The sequence below is a fragment of the Podarcis cretensis genome, assembly GCF_951804945.1.
Source record: "Podarcis cretensis genome assembly, chromosome: 9".
NCBI lineage: Eukaryota > Metazoa > Chordata > Lepidosauria > Squamata > Lacertidae > Podarcis > Podarcis cretensis.
The window spans coordinates 63159627-63172709 of record NC_137178.1 but is presented as its reverse complement, the minus strand read 5'-3'; the positions used below and the strand labels follow the sequence as shown (position 1 = coordinate 63172709).

The 13083-nt window shown below is 40.0% G+C and overlaps 1 protein-coding gene and 1 long non-coding RNA gene across 5 annotated transcripts in view; one reads left to right on the top strand and one right to left on the bottom strand.

Annotated features, from left to right (window-relative positions):
• Positions 1-13083, top strand: part of TBC1D1 (TBC1 domain family member 1) — a 73369-nt gene that overhangs the window by 39193 nt on the left and 21093 nt on the right. For 2 of the 4 annotated variants that reach the window (XM_079989639.1, XM_079989642.1), the window contains exons 8-14: positions 265-393; positions 803-889; positions 2969-3237; positions 5596-5748; positions 7044-7163; positions 8742-8881; positions 11674-11859. In XM_079989639.1, the coding sequence (XP_079845765.1) occupies positions 265-393; positions 803-889; positions 2969-3237; positions 5596-5748; positions 7044-7163; positions 8742-8881; positions 11674-11859 (1084 nt within the window). The remainder of the gene's footprint in view (positions 1-264; positions 394-802; positions 890-2968; positions 3238-5595; positions 5749-7043; positions 7164-8741; positions 8882-11673; positions 11860-13083) is intronic. The other 2 variants (XM_079989640.1, XM_079989641.1) reach the window with 2 other exon arrangements.
• Positions 5649-11712, bottom strand: LOC307223658. Its single transcript, XR_013842165.1, has 3 exons — positions 11581-11712; positions 7004-7120; positions 5649-5735 (listed from the first exon to the last, which is right to left on the bottom strand). It is a non-coding gene; the product is annotated as an uncharacterized lncRNA (long non-coding RNA).

The following is a 13083-nucleotide window of genomic DNA, read 5'->3' as shown; positions in this document are numbered from 1 at the left end:
CATATTTTGGGGTGGGGGTGGGAGCTGATTTGAACGGAGGGGAAAGCATTCCTTTCCTTGTGTAAGGGGAAAAATTTGATCTGTGTAACAAATATTTAGCCTTTTAGAACTTTTTTGTTCCGAGTTAGTTCTAAGTTCAGAACGGGCGTCATACAAATTGTCTGACACTTCTAGAAAACATGGAAGGATGTCTTCTATGGAAACTTGTTCTATTTGTCCCTATTTTTTCTTTTTAAACAAATGTTTGTTATTTTAACTTTCTAGACGTCACAGTCATCAGTAGAGGCCATGGGAAATGAGATGCCAAGCAGCACGCCCCGGTTCAGACTGGATATGTTGAAGAGCAAGGCTAAAAGGTCACTGACGGAGTCATTAGACAGTATTTTATCTCGGGTAAGGCTGTTTAATTTTGTTATCTTATGTCTGATGGCATCGTATATGTTAACTGAAAGAATTTTTTAACATAGTGCAGATATCCAGTAATTTGATTGGTGATTTCTTAAAATAGAAAGGAAGGAAAACATTGATGACTATGCAAAAGGTTCACTTATTAAATTAGTACTTGGCGGTCATGCTTTTGCTAGTTTCCAAGTTGCTTGCAAATATCAGTGTGAGTGACCTTTTGGAAGGAGGCTGTTGTTTCTTATGCAGAGCAAGGCTATTCTTAGTCCACTCAGGAAATTAAATTTAATAATGATCTCAGCACAGTGAGAACTTTGGGGGGGTTATTGCAAGGAATCGTATGAATTTTCAGATTTCTTTATATATGTGTGCCTATATAATATGAGGATTTTCTTGGTAGGGGAATAAAGCCAAAAGTCAACTGGAAAGTTCTGGAAGTATTGATTTGGACAGCTCCTTATCTAGCACACAAAGCACAACAAGTAAAGTAAGTGAATGTCAAAACATAAAAAATAACAATATATATTTACAATCTTTAATATTATTTCCTAAAAGGCAGATGGCCCATTGGGGGCACACAGTTATATTATTAAACAGTGTTGAATTTTATTTTGAAAAGAATGAACAATTATATTTGTTATCATAAACAGGCTAGTGGGGGGGAAATAGTTTGCTGCTCTATAGCTCTCTTGGCTGCTCATATTTCTGTAAGTCACACCTGTATAATTTTTAGCACATCAGTGACCTAAAAGTTTACAAAAACATACCTACTTGATCATCTGGATAGGATTCTTAGTCATCTCAGACACTTAATTGACAGTTATATAAAAACCTAGGGCCTGCAGTTCCCTTCATTTTGACTTCCTTTTTTAATATTTTTTTTTATTAATTTTCAATTGCAATCCAATAATAGCCTCATTATAACAATACCAATTTATAATACAAGTAATAATACCAATCGTTCAAATACCGAATTATATAATTTAGATAAAGTGGCCCACACATGCTAGATTTGATGGTTTGATGGTTTTCTTTATTTCTGCATTCCAAAATCTTACTAATTTCAATTACATTCTGGTCATAATAATAATCCCTTATATAACAACTGCAATATTAATAACTTCTATTCGTGTTGACACATTAAATGATTTGTAAAACTAGAAGTAAGGAACTCAAACTATATCCTTGTTCTTCCTGTGTGTGCCATTTCTGTCCATGGTGTTTCTTCCTGTCCTTGTAAGATGTTATGTCCTTCTTTCCCCCGGTTGTTGCTGTTATCCATCATGCCTTGGGTGGAGCTGATATCCCATTGTTGTTCAAGAAATTTCTCCATCACTCCATCCCGTGCTTTATTGTTTTGCAACTTTAACAACAGCTGCAAAAGTCACTCTGTCCCAGTAAATTACCTGTTGTCACCATTTTTCCTCTCATCCTGGGAAGAATAGCAGTCTCTCGAACTGCAGATGACTTAATAAAGAACCCTTATCAGTTCCTTGGCAGACGCCTTTCATCCTTCCTTCCAGCTGAAGATATATGAGCAATTATACTTCCAATTAAATCAAATTCTAAGTCCTCTTAGCATTATTCAGTTCACTTCATAAATAATAAAGGATGGAGAAGAGTAAACCTTTTGCAAAATAGAGTTTCCCTCCCTTTTCCCTTTTTTTACACACACAGTTCCATTTGATGTCCTTTTCCATATTTATAATCCAATTTCTTCTATCCTCGCTTGTACAAATATATTTTGAACTAACATTCAGAGGAGGGTTGCTGAATCATAAATGTAGAGAAGAAAGCTTTAAATAAAGAAACTGTAGACTCCCCTCCCCCACCATCTTTTGCACTGAATGGAGTCTTATCTTAAGTTCAAACCTTAAAGTCCTTGCAGTTGGTTTGTTCCACAGTTTGTGATCTCATCTTCTTCTAGCATGTGCCTGTACTTTAGTCCAATTAAGCCCTAATTAACAGGAGAACCTCTGCTTCTTAATGGCGGCGTTGGAGGGTTTCCGACAGGCGAAGTGCTTTTGCACTCAGCGCCTCTACCCCCACCCCACCCCCCGCATTTCATGCTGGAGCGAGAGCCAGGTACCGAGACGAACTGTGAGTGAAGCCCGTTTCCCCCTGTCCCTGGGGGGAATTTGCAAGAATAATTACCTTCAGTCATTCTTGTTTTTCCTTTGCCAATGATCTTCCGCTGTCATGGGGGCTGCCTCCATTGAGGCTGAGCAGAATCGGAAGCCCCTTCTTTTTAACTTCCTGTACATCTCCCATTCCAGGCCAGACTTACCTTCTGCAGCATGAGTATTTTGTTCATGGTTCAATTCATGCTTCGGATAAGCTTATGATCTGTAGCATATGAATAACAACATATTCTTGGTAAACCCTTCTGGGCTTCCCAAACAGGAATGAAATCTCATTGGAACTATACATGCAGACAATGGAGAAATGAAATTGCAGAAGTGCAGCCATAAAGCATATATGATACGTGCAGAGCAGCCTGAAAAAATTAACAGTAATCACTTCTATGGCATGCCTAATTGTATGTGCATATATTTTATTTTGACAGGAAACATCTCTGTTTGAGAAAGAAGACCTTCCCCCAGAGAGGGGGGCAAATGGATCTGTAGGTGATATCTCAAGTGAGCTAGAAAGCCTGTTTACTGAACAGTCTGCAAAATCAGCTTACCAGGGATTTAGAAGACGAGCTAATACTCTGACCCATGTGCCAACTGAAAGCCAGGAAGCCTCAGAACCCACTGAAGCATCTCCGACTGTTCCCCAAAGGAAACTTATGAGGTATCATTCGGTGAGCACAGAGACTCCAAACCAACAAAAGTAAGGCTAAGTTTAAAACAGGATGCTGTTGGGGGAGAAATTTGGGCTAAATGTTTTAAGGTATGTCCATTTTTAGAGAAAACGAGATCTTTGGATATGTCTGTCTCATATATCCAACCATAGCACGTTTCTGGACATAAATGTTAAAATTCTCAGATAATGTGACAAAGTGTTTTTCTGTAGCAGGATGCTTTATAAATGAAACGTCAAAAAGTCTTTGGGTAACTCATCATTTGAAACCTTTGACATCCTCTCTGTCACATTAGTGCTCCTACTCATTGGGAAATATGAATTAGCTCTTAGACTTTGAGGAATATTTGTATCAAGGTCCATGATTCAGACACTAGAATCCATGCATGGACTGTTTTACTTGCAGGTATTTTCCTGTTATCGTCTGTTAGGGAAGTGCATGCAACCAAAGAAAATGTGTGCCATTTCCTTTCCAAGAACAGTATGGGAAGTTTGGATAGTACCTACAGAAATGAAGGCTAAATATCTAGTGACTACAAATACTTGTAAATTGGGTAGGAGGAGGGATACATTCCTCTATTTGCTAATACAGATTGGGGCCCTGTCCTATTTTGCCCAGTTGATTGCATGAAATGCTTTTATATTTGCTGATCAACACTCCTCATATTCTTGTGTCAGTATACTTCATATGTTTTCTAAATATTTGCACATGTTAGCTGTGTGGCTTTGCTAAAAATGCTGGTTTACGCTGGTTTGCCGGGCATATCTAGACTATTACAAATTGGGATTTGTGCCAAATCACCTTTTTCTTCCTTACACATACCAGAAGTGGCAGAAAGAGGAGGAAGAGTGAAAGAAAGAGGTTCTGTGGCTTTGGTTGGTTTCCTTGTCCTTTCTTTGAACCTTGTTGCTTGTTATATCTAGAGGGCTTTAGCATTACAGCTATGGACTTGCATATTGTTCATCAGTATCATTTTGCCACAACACTATTTTCAGCCTGGTGCTGTTTGCTCAGTAAAAGCTGAAATTGCTTAGAATGTTTTATTTCACAGCTCATCTTTGATCTCAACTTTTATGACACAGGGCACTGCTGTATTGATTCTGCTTGCATGTTACAGAGCTGGTAAAGTTTTGGGGAGTAAGGGAGAAAATAGGGGTTAGTTGTTTTTTTAAAAAGCCTTGCTAAGTTTAACTTTAAATATAGGCTATATATACTTCCATTGCTTCAAGCACATATAGTCAAATGTTCTTTGCTCTGAACTTTGGTTATGCAAAAACCAAAGAAGGTGCGCATCACTTTAATGTTCCCTGCTATCCAGAATAGTGATTATCTTAAATTCAGATTTATTATTATTATTTCATACAAGGTTATCTAGATAACTGAGCTTGCTAGGAACTTGATCCTGCGTTTGTGTTGCAATTGCGCGATACTTCAAGGGAACTTCTTCCCACATTAGCTCCTTAGAATGACACCAGAAATGCATCCCCCAAAAGAGCATTAACATGTTTCAAAATGTTTATGCATCCGTTCACTATACATATTGCATCAACAGTCATGACCCTACATTATCCCCTGGTCTGCTGGGTGTGGTTGCTAATGGGCATGGAAATTGTTCCGAATCCGTACGTCAAAGCCTTGGCAATAAAACCTTGGTGACAACTCAAGGCCTGATGTAGGCTGGGAAATATATGTAGGAGAAACCAGCAATCATCCTTTCTGGACTGCAAAGCCTTCCCACGGTCTTGGAAGCTGTGCTCCTGTTGCTCACATAAGCGTTGAGAAAATGAGTCAGGTAATCTTGGCTTGTTTAGGGCTAGAAGAGGACCATTCCAAGATTGTCATATGTCTGCCTTCCTACTGGGGACATCAGAATATCTTTTAGGTTAGGCCAGCACCATGGAGGAAGCAGAATCAGTGGAAGAGCACTCCCATTGTCCCTGGTGCCTGTACTGTTATTTAACATGGTTAATACAAAAGCACTGATGTAGTGCATCTTTTTTTATTCAGCTCTTTGCCCTTTTCTTTTTGTCTTTTTTAAAATTTTATTTATGCTTTTCATATTTATACATTTCACTAATTTACAGTCACTTCAACATTTCAAAACTTGACTTCCTTCCCCCTCTTTCTGCGGTTCCTTAAATTTATTTTTAATATCTTCTGCAAATCCAAATTAACTTAATTTGCTAATTTATTCATCTACTTTAAATATATATTCTTATAAAACTGCAGGTTATTACAGTAATCCTGCCAATGTTCTTATCTGTTTACAATTTATCTGTAAATATTCAGTGTTTTCTTTGATTTGTCACGTTTCTTTCTGTCTCGCCTTTTGTTTAATCTTCCCTGCTGGAACCCTCCTTGTAAAATATGAACACACCTGGCTGCAGCTCTAAAAGTTCTTCCGATCAGTCATCACCGGCTCCTCCTCCTCCTCCTCCTCCGCCAGCTCGTCTTAATCCCTCGGCCTCTTCGCCCAATTTCTTTAAACATTTTAGGCATAATTCAAGTGGAGAACAAAGTGGGCATGCTGTGCCAAAGAGGTGAGAGAAGAGATGTGGGGAGTTTGTTTATGATCCGCATTTTAAAGAACATTTTAAAACATAAAAACCACCGGATGTACTTTTCGTGCTTCATTTGAGGTTTTTCCTTAATTATGTGGAAGTAAAAATAAGTTCTCACAACCTTTGGTGGCCTATGTAGTCTGAGGAACAGGAGTGGACTTTTCCCCTACTCTGAGGAGCATCTTCTGAAGCTTCCCTGTAGTGTCATTATCCCACACTCAGATTATTGTTTGCTAGGCACTGTGGTTTAAACTTTAAAATTGCCAATCAGAAGGTTGGTGGTTCGAGGTCCCGCGACGGGGTGAGCTCCCATTGCTCAGTCCCAGCTCCTGCCAATCTAGCAGTTCAAAAGCACACAATGCAAGTAGATAAATAGGTACCGCTCTGGCGGGAAGGTGAACGGCGTTTCCATGCACTGCTCTGGCTTCGCCAGAAGCGGCTTAGTCATGCTGGCCACGTGACCCGGAAAAACTGTCTGTGGAAGCAGGCAAATGCCAGCTCCCTCGGCCTGTAAAGCGAGATGAGCGCCGCAACCCCAGAGTCGTTCGTGAATGGACTTAACTGACAGGGGTCCCTTTACTTTTATCTTATGCTATTGCAAAGCTTGAGAAAAGCAGTGAGAATAGATTGACCTTAAATGTCCACCTGACGACTCTCTCACGACTATTTCATCAAGAAGCCAGGAGAGGAAGAAAGTTAAAATGCATTTGTTTGCTGCACATTTGGTGCTAGGAAAAAATTACATGGATCCAGCCGAAATCTTCTTAATTCAAATAAATTTCATGTAAGGGTCACATGGCAGCCCTACACAAACCATCATATTTGGTGATTTTCCTGCCGCATTTTTCTTCCATTTCATGAGACCAACCCAGAAGAAACCACTGCTGCCCCACTCATTTCTGAGGGGGAGGTGAAAGCCAAGGTAATTTCTCCTTCCACTGATTCAAAAGTCCAAGAAGTGAGGTTTCCTATTCATTGCTGATTTGGGTTAAAGCCCTAAAGAGACTTAAAATGTCTTTCAATGTTAGCCTTTGATTTCTTGTTATTTGTTTTAACACCTACAAGTATTATTTTTCTGGTTTGTTATTTGTTTTAACACCTACAAATATTATTATTTTTCTGGTTTGTTATTTGTTTTAACACCTACAAATATTATTATTTTTCTGGTTTAATACTGATCAGGTTTTTTTTTCTGTTTTGTGTTTTTGTTCTCAATTTCACCTGGTATACTTACACTTCCTCCTTCTGAACTCCCCCCTTTCAACTGCTCTCAGCACCTCCTACCGTTCTGCTCTACGGAAAAAGCTTCACTCTTCCTCTTCTGTGCCAAACTTCTTAAAATTTCTGGCTCCTGTAGATGAAAATAACACCTCTGACTTTAGGAACACAAAAAGGTAGGGTTCTCTTCCTGCAGCTGAAAAATCTGTGATTGTTTAAGAAACATTGTCTCAGACTGCAGTGGGAATTGTTAAAAGTTATAATTGTTCATAAATGGTTGGTGTGGTAATTTAATTAAAAAGCCATTTCACTTCAGTGTGTCTTATTCATATTTATAAATAATATAGATAATGTGAAGACCATGGCCTTTCTAAAGTTATGTGATGGCAGTGATTCTTATAAAGTGCCGTATATTTCGCTCTATAAGACGCACCAGACCATAAGATGCACCTAGTTTTAGGAGGAGGAAAATAAGGAAAAAAATATTCTGAATCCCAGAAGCCAGAACAGCAAGCGGGATTGCTGCGCAGCGAAAGCAGCTATCTCTCTTGCTGTTCTGACTTCTGGGATAGCTGCACAGCCTGCATTTGCTCCATAAGACGCACACACATTTCCCCTTACTTTTTAGGAGGGAAAAAGTGAGCCTTCTGGAGCAAAAAATACGGTAAGCTGCCATCCTTATTCAGTAGCTTTTCAGTGACTGCTGTTTGTGAGCAGAATGGGTCAAAGTTGTAGTTTCTCACATTCCACACGAACCCTCCCTACCTACTGTTCGTTCAGAAACTCAAAGGGCCAAAGTATACATTTCATTAATGCTGCCGCTTTTATTTTGGAGGAAATGCAGCCGCAGGCCCTGATTTGGAGCCATTTCCCCAATCTGGAGGGGAGTCTCTCACCAGTTTCCTATCTGCCCCACCTTGCTTATTGTGAATCCATGACAAAGCTCTTCACATTTCTTTTGGAGAGAAATAGCAGCTTTTTCTTCAAAGGAAAACCAGTAGCGTTAAGCACAGCTTTCTAAAAGCGTGATTAATGTATCTCATAGTAGTTTGACTCAAAATGACGAACAGAAAATAAAGAATTGCAGGTGGAAAGACGACAACACTTTACCTGAGAAGAAAATTGTAAGCGGCAGGGTGCTAGTGGCTAAGGGTCACCAGCATAAGTGAGGCCATTGCAAGAAAGTTGCAGTAATACTGACTATGTGGAAGAATCTTCTACTTGTGGCTGGATTTGCAGAACCTGGGAAAGTGATTTAGAGTTTGATGACTTAGGATGTCACCTTATGGGGATGCTGCCGCATAATCAAAAAGTGTGGGGGAATGTTATGCTGTAGCTTTTTCTCCAAAAAAGTAAGAGTACGATAAAAATATGTGTGGGGAAGGTAAAAAAAAACCCCATAGGCCTTTCTTGGAGGTTTATATTACCTCTCACTCCCACTGCTTCATTTTTATAAAAGGATGTTCAAGGTTCAGAGCACAAGACTCTCCATAGGCTGTTTTTGTCAGAGGTATTTTGGGTGAAAGGGGTAGCGCTAGCAACTAAAATTAAATATTAGTTTCACGTGGGCCCAGCATTTCTCTAAAATGGCCTGCGTGCTACATGAAGAACTGATGTTTTTTCTGTGTTGCTGCAAATACTTAGGAGGATTTGTTCATTCTGCTTGACTGCAAAACATATTGCAGTTAGCTTCATTTTACAGTTTTTACCGGAACGATAGACAAATCTGGTTCTGACAATCCTTCTAATTTTAGTGACTACAAGCCCAAGTCAAGTGAAGTAGCTTCTATCCACGAAAGCCCTGTGAGGATCCGCCGGCATTCATGGAGACAACAGATATTCTTAAGAGTGGCAACCCCACAGAAAGGATGCGATTCGCCTAGTTGGCACGATGGTAATGGTCTTCCTTAGATAAAAAGAACTTGCCTAAGTTATGCTACAAATAAAAGATCTAATCTTCTTGTGTGGATTTTTGTCATGAATTTCCAAAGAACATATTCATAATTAGTGAATCTACTGATCCAGCAGGATTCTTCTTAATGTTCTTTAAACTCAGAAGGATTTCAAAGGCAGCCTGAGAAGGCAGTGTTCTCCATTTAATTTGTTGTATTTGATGCAAACATTTTTATGTCAGCAGCAGATGTCCCATTAATATCCTGGCATTACCAACTGCATCAGGCATAGGCAAACTCGGCCCTCCAAATGTTTTTTTGGGACTACAACTCCCATCATCCCTAGCTAACAGGGCCAGTGGTCAGGGATGATGGGAATTGTAGTCTCAAAGCATTTGGAGGGCCAAGTTTGCCTATGCCTGAGCTACATCCTCTAGCACCACTTCCTGCTATTAATCTGATTTGTAATTATGTTGGCAGCAGGCACGAAAACTACACAACTTGAGGAGGGGAAATGGTGGTGGTCGCCCTGCTAAATTGTGCTTGCTGTTTTCAACATGTACACTGGGTGGCACTGTTTCTTCTGCTTGTGATTCGAGAAGATTAGAGCTGCTCAGTTTGAGTCCCTTGTGCTTTTAAAGGTGAAACGCTTCATGAGTTTGGTTCTTAAGGAATCATAGCAGCCAGCTCTAGGGGGCTGTGGGTGCTTGGTCACCCACAACAATTGTGGCGGCCAGGCACCCAGAAAGTCAATGAGAAAAGCCGGCAAGCGGGAGAGAAGCAGTTCAGCTCCACCTTCCGCAGCCACCAAGTGAGACACCCTTTTTCAAGGGGGGGGGGTGTTTGTTTAAGACACGGAGACAGAGTCTCTCTGCTGCCAAGTCCGATCCCCTCCCCATGGAAAAAGGTGCTTCGCTGACTCTGGAGAGGAGGAAGAGGAGCTGCTGCTGCTGCTGCTGCTGCCACCACTAGCCTCCACAACCTTGATGTGCAACGTCACATGCACATGCCTGCACATGTCTGTGTGCATGCGACGTCACACATCTGCATTGCAGCAGCAGGCACCCACAATCCCGAGGGTGAGATGGCACCCCTGCAATGAATTAAGATCTTCTTTAACTTTTAAGAATGGAATGACTGTTGTTTCTAGCAGTGCTTTGCTTTTCAGTCTATGCTTTGGGAGGATTTAGATTCTTGCATTGAAAGTAAGGAGCACAAATGATCAAAGCTCTGGAATTTGCTAGTAATGCTGGCTATGATCCATAGAGGCCCACAGAATGCAAACAGAATGGGTGGTGACTGTTTTTTCCGTCCAGCAGAAGCTGCTTGTGTCTTACAGGATATACCTTCTGTCCTTTGAAGTGGCTTTTGAAGGGGTGGGGGTGGGCCGCACACCATGTGCAGCACTTTGATTGAGACCACTGTGTTCATGTTACGTGCTTTCTTAAAGGAACTACTGTACTGAGAATAAAGTCCAGTTGAGTTTGATAAGCCCTGTATACGATCCAGATTTTGTAGGCACTGTTTAGCCAAATGCAGGACTATGTGTAAGAAGAGCTCAGAAGTGGTTGCTAGATAATAAAATTCAACATCCTTAGAAACTGTTCTTATTTTTGAAAAATGAGTTGCTATTTCTATAACAGCTGCAAAAATGGGCACCCATGTGTGGTTAAATATCTTAAGCAAAAGAGAGAGTGGTACAATTTGCAATTTCTGAGGAGGGGTGGGGCTCTAATTACCTCCATTGTTCTTCCATTGGAAGCAAAATAAATTATCTGAAAATGTTCATAGTTTACACATATTGCAGATATGCAGAATTTCTGTCAGCTCACAGACCTGATTAAATATGCAGGTTTTTCTAAAGTTATTTACAAACGCTAAGATGTATTAGCACAACAGCACACTGATTCAGTTTGCTTGCTTTATTGTCCTTTGCTTCATTTTTTGCTCTCACAATGTTATTATTGCCCTTTTACCATTTGGAAACTGAAGCTGAGAAATAATCACTTTTCCAGTGCCAGCACAATGTGTTTGTGGCGGATTTAAATCCTCAGCCGAGATCTCCCCCTGATTTCAGTCTTTCATTTTAAGCATTCTGCTCATATGGACATTCATGTACAGTCCCCTTCACTGGAATGAGTCTTCCAGCATAAAAATCAATTCTTGAATTATTCTGTTTTGATTATTGGCACCCTAAAAGTACTGTGGTATTAGTACAATATGTATCCAATTTTAAATGTTTATTTCCTGGCGGAGACTAATTCATTTCATTGTGTGTGTGTGTGTGTATATATATATATATATGAATGAGAGAAGTAAAATCTGCATGTAGTTGTGCATCTTTCCATTGAGAGTTAGAGAGTTGTGCCCAAGGTATTCAGGATCTCCAGTAGAATTTTTGACTTTTAAAAATTAGAACTGTTGACTTCCTGCCATATCACAGACTACTTCTGGGAGCTTCTTTGGTTTTGTGTTTTTGGTAAATTTCACCAGATGTTACAATTGCTAAGTGTAAAGTGACATGCATTGCATAGCGATGGCATGCAAGCCACTTTAATCTGCTTCCAGGATCTCCAGCTCTTTGAGATTAGCTATTCATTTACCCCCCCCCCCCACCACCACCACCACCTTGCACAGACTGGGAATTTTTCTCCACAGCATCACAAACCTTTATTATCGATATATTGTAACTGATGCTTACCTGAGGTGTTGATCTAGAAATCCAAACTAAAAACTTTTAGATACCAATAAAAGACTTCTGAATACTTCTTTCTTGCTTTGTCACCATATTAAGAATACTCTGAGTTGGGCGAACTTCCACCCAGATCACCATTGCAAGCAGTTTGTGAAGATGGCCCCTTTAGGGCAGTAAAAGAAGAGAGGAAGAGGACACCCAGAGAGCTTCGGGAACTGTGGCAAAAAACAATTCTGCAGCAGATACTACTACTTAGGATGGAAAAGGAAAATCAAAAGTTGCAAGGTAAGTAAACTACTGGATCAAAAACTTGAGGAATGGCAGGAGCCAGGGGAACCTTACATCATTGGACTTTTTACCATGACAATAAATATGTGTTCTGGAAGTATAGTTGATAACATTTGCCTTGTGTTTATTCAGATTCCTTTCTTCCCAATATCCTGTCCAGTTTGCTTTCCTTCTTTTGCTGTACTTTACCCATAGTTTGTTTACTTTATCTTAATAGTCTCTTTGCTTGTTTTATCAGTGGCTACTCTTAGCCTAGTTCCTGGAAGTGCTGATAAGGTGCTCATTTTCTGACTCTCCTGACCTGTGGCTTTGGTATATTTGGATATCCACCTTCTAGATGTTTAAAGTACTCAACCTCTGTTAGTGTCCTGCTAAGTCATTCTGAGTGAAAATTTCCCAAGACTTGAGCTCGCACTTTAATCTGTGTGAGAGGTACTGGCTTTAAACTAGTACTGGTGGAAACTGAATGTAATCCTACAAATATTTTAAGTGCAGTAGGGACACTTGAAAAACAACAAAAACAACCCTGAAACATTTATTTCTGCCTCGTAACCCCAATAATCCATGAAAGAGGCAAAAATAGAAGACAGAATTCCCCCTTGACCCTCTCCTCCATACAAGCCCTTTCACAACTTCTGTGGCTACTCACAGCTATGATCTGTCTGCTGCTTTTAGTTGCATTCTCCCCCCCCCCTTTCTCCTTTACTGCATGGCCCAGGTAAGGTGCTATTAAGCAAATTTATTTTGTCATGATCCGGAAATCGGAGGCAAGGAAAAACCTTTTATTCTTTGTTCGCATATGGTTTTTAGCATGCCACTATACTGTGCAATCTTGAAAGGAACTGGCAAGACCAAACTGGAAAAGAAGTATTCTTCAGTCTGTAAACTGAAGTTGCAGTGGAGGACTAAGGCTGCACTCTCCTATAGATTGTCTCACTCCTATAATAAATGAAAGTGCTGGTTTTTATGATGCATAATTCTATTAAATCATAAAAGTGACAGCATTCTTATGATGTATTGGAATAATATGTCCCAAGAATGACAGTGTGCTGGTAATGTATCATCACAGCAAGGGCTTGTTGTGCATATATCAAAGCAGACATCATTAAAGTGATAGCTACGATATGACAGATTACTTTTTAAATATGGTTCCAAGTTATGCTTAGTGTCCAGGCAGTGCTTTTAATGCTGCCCTTTAAGTAGAAGTAAACACAGTGCATT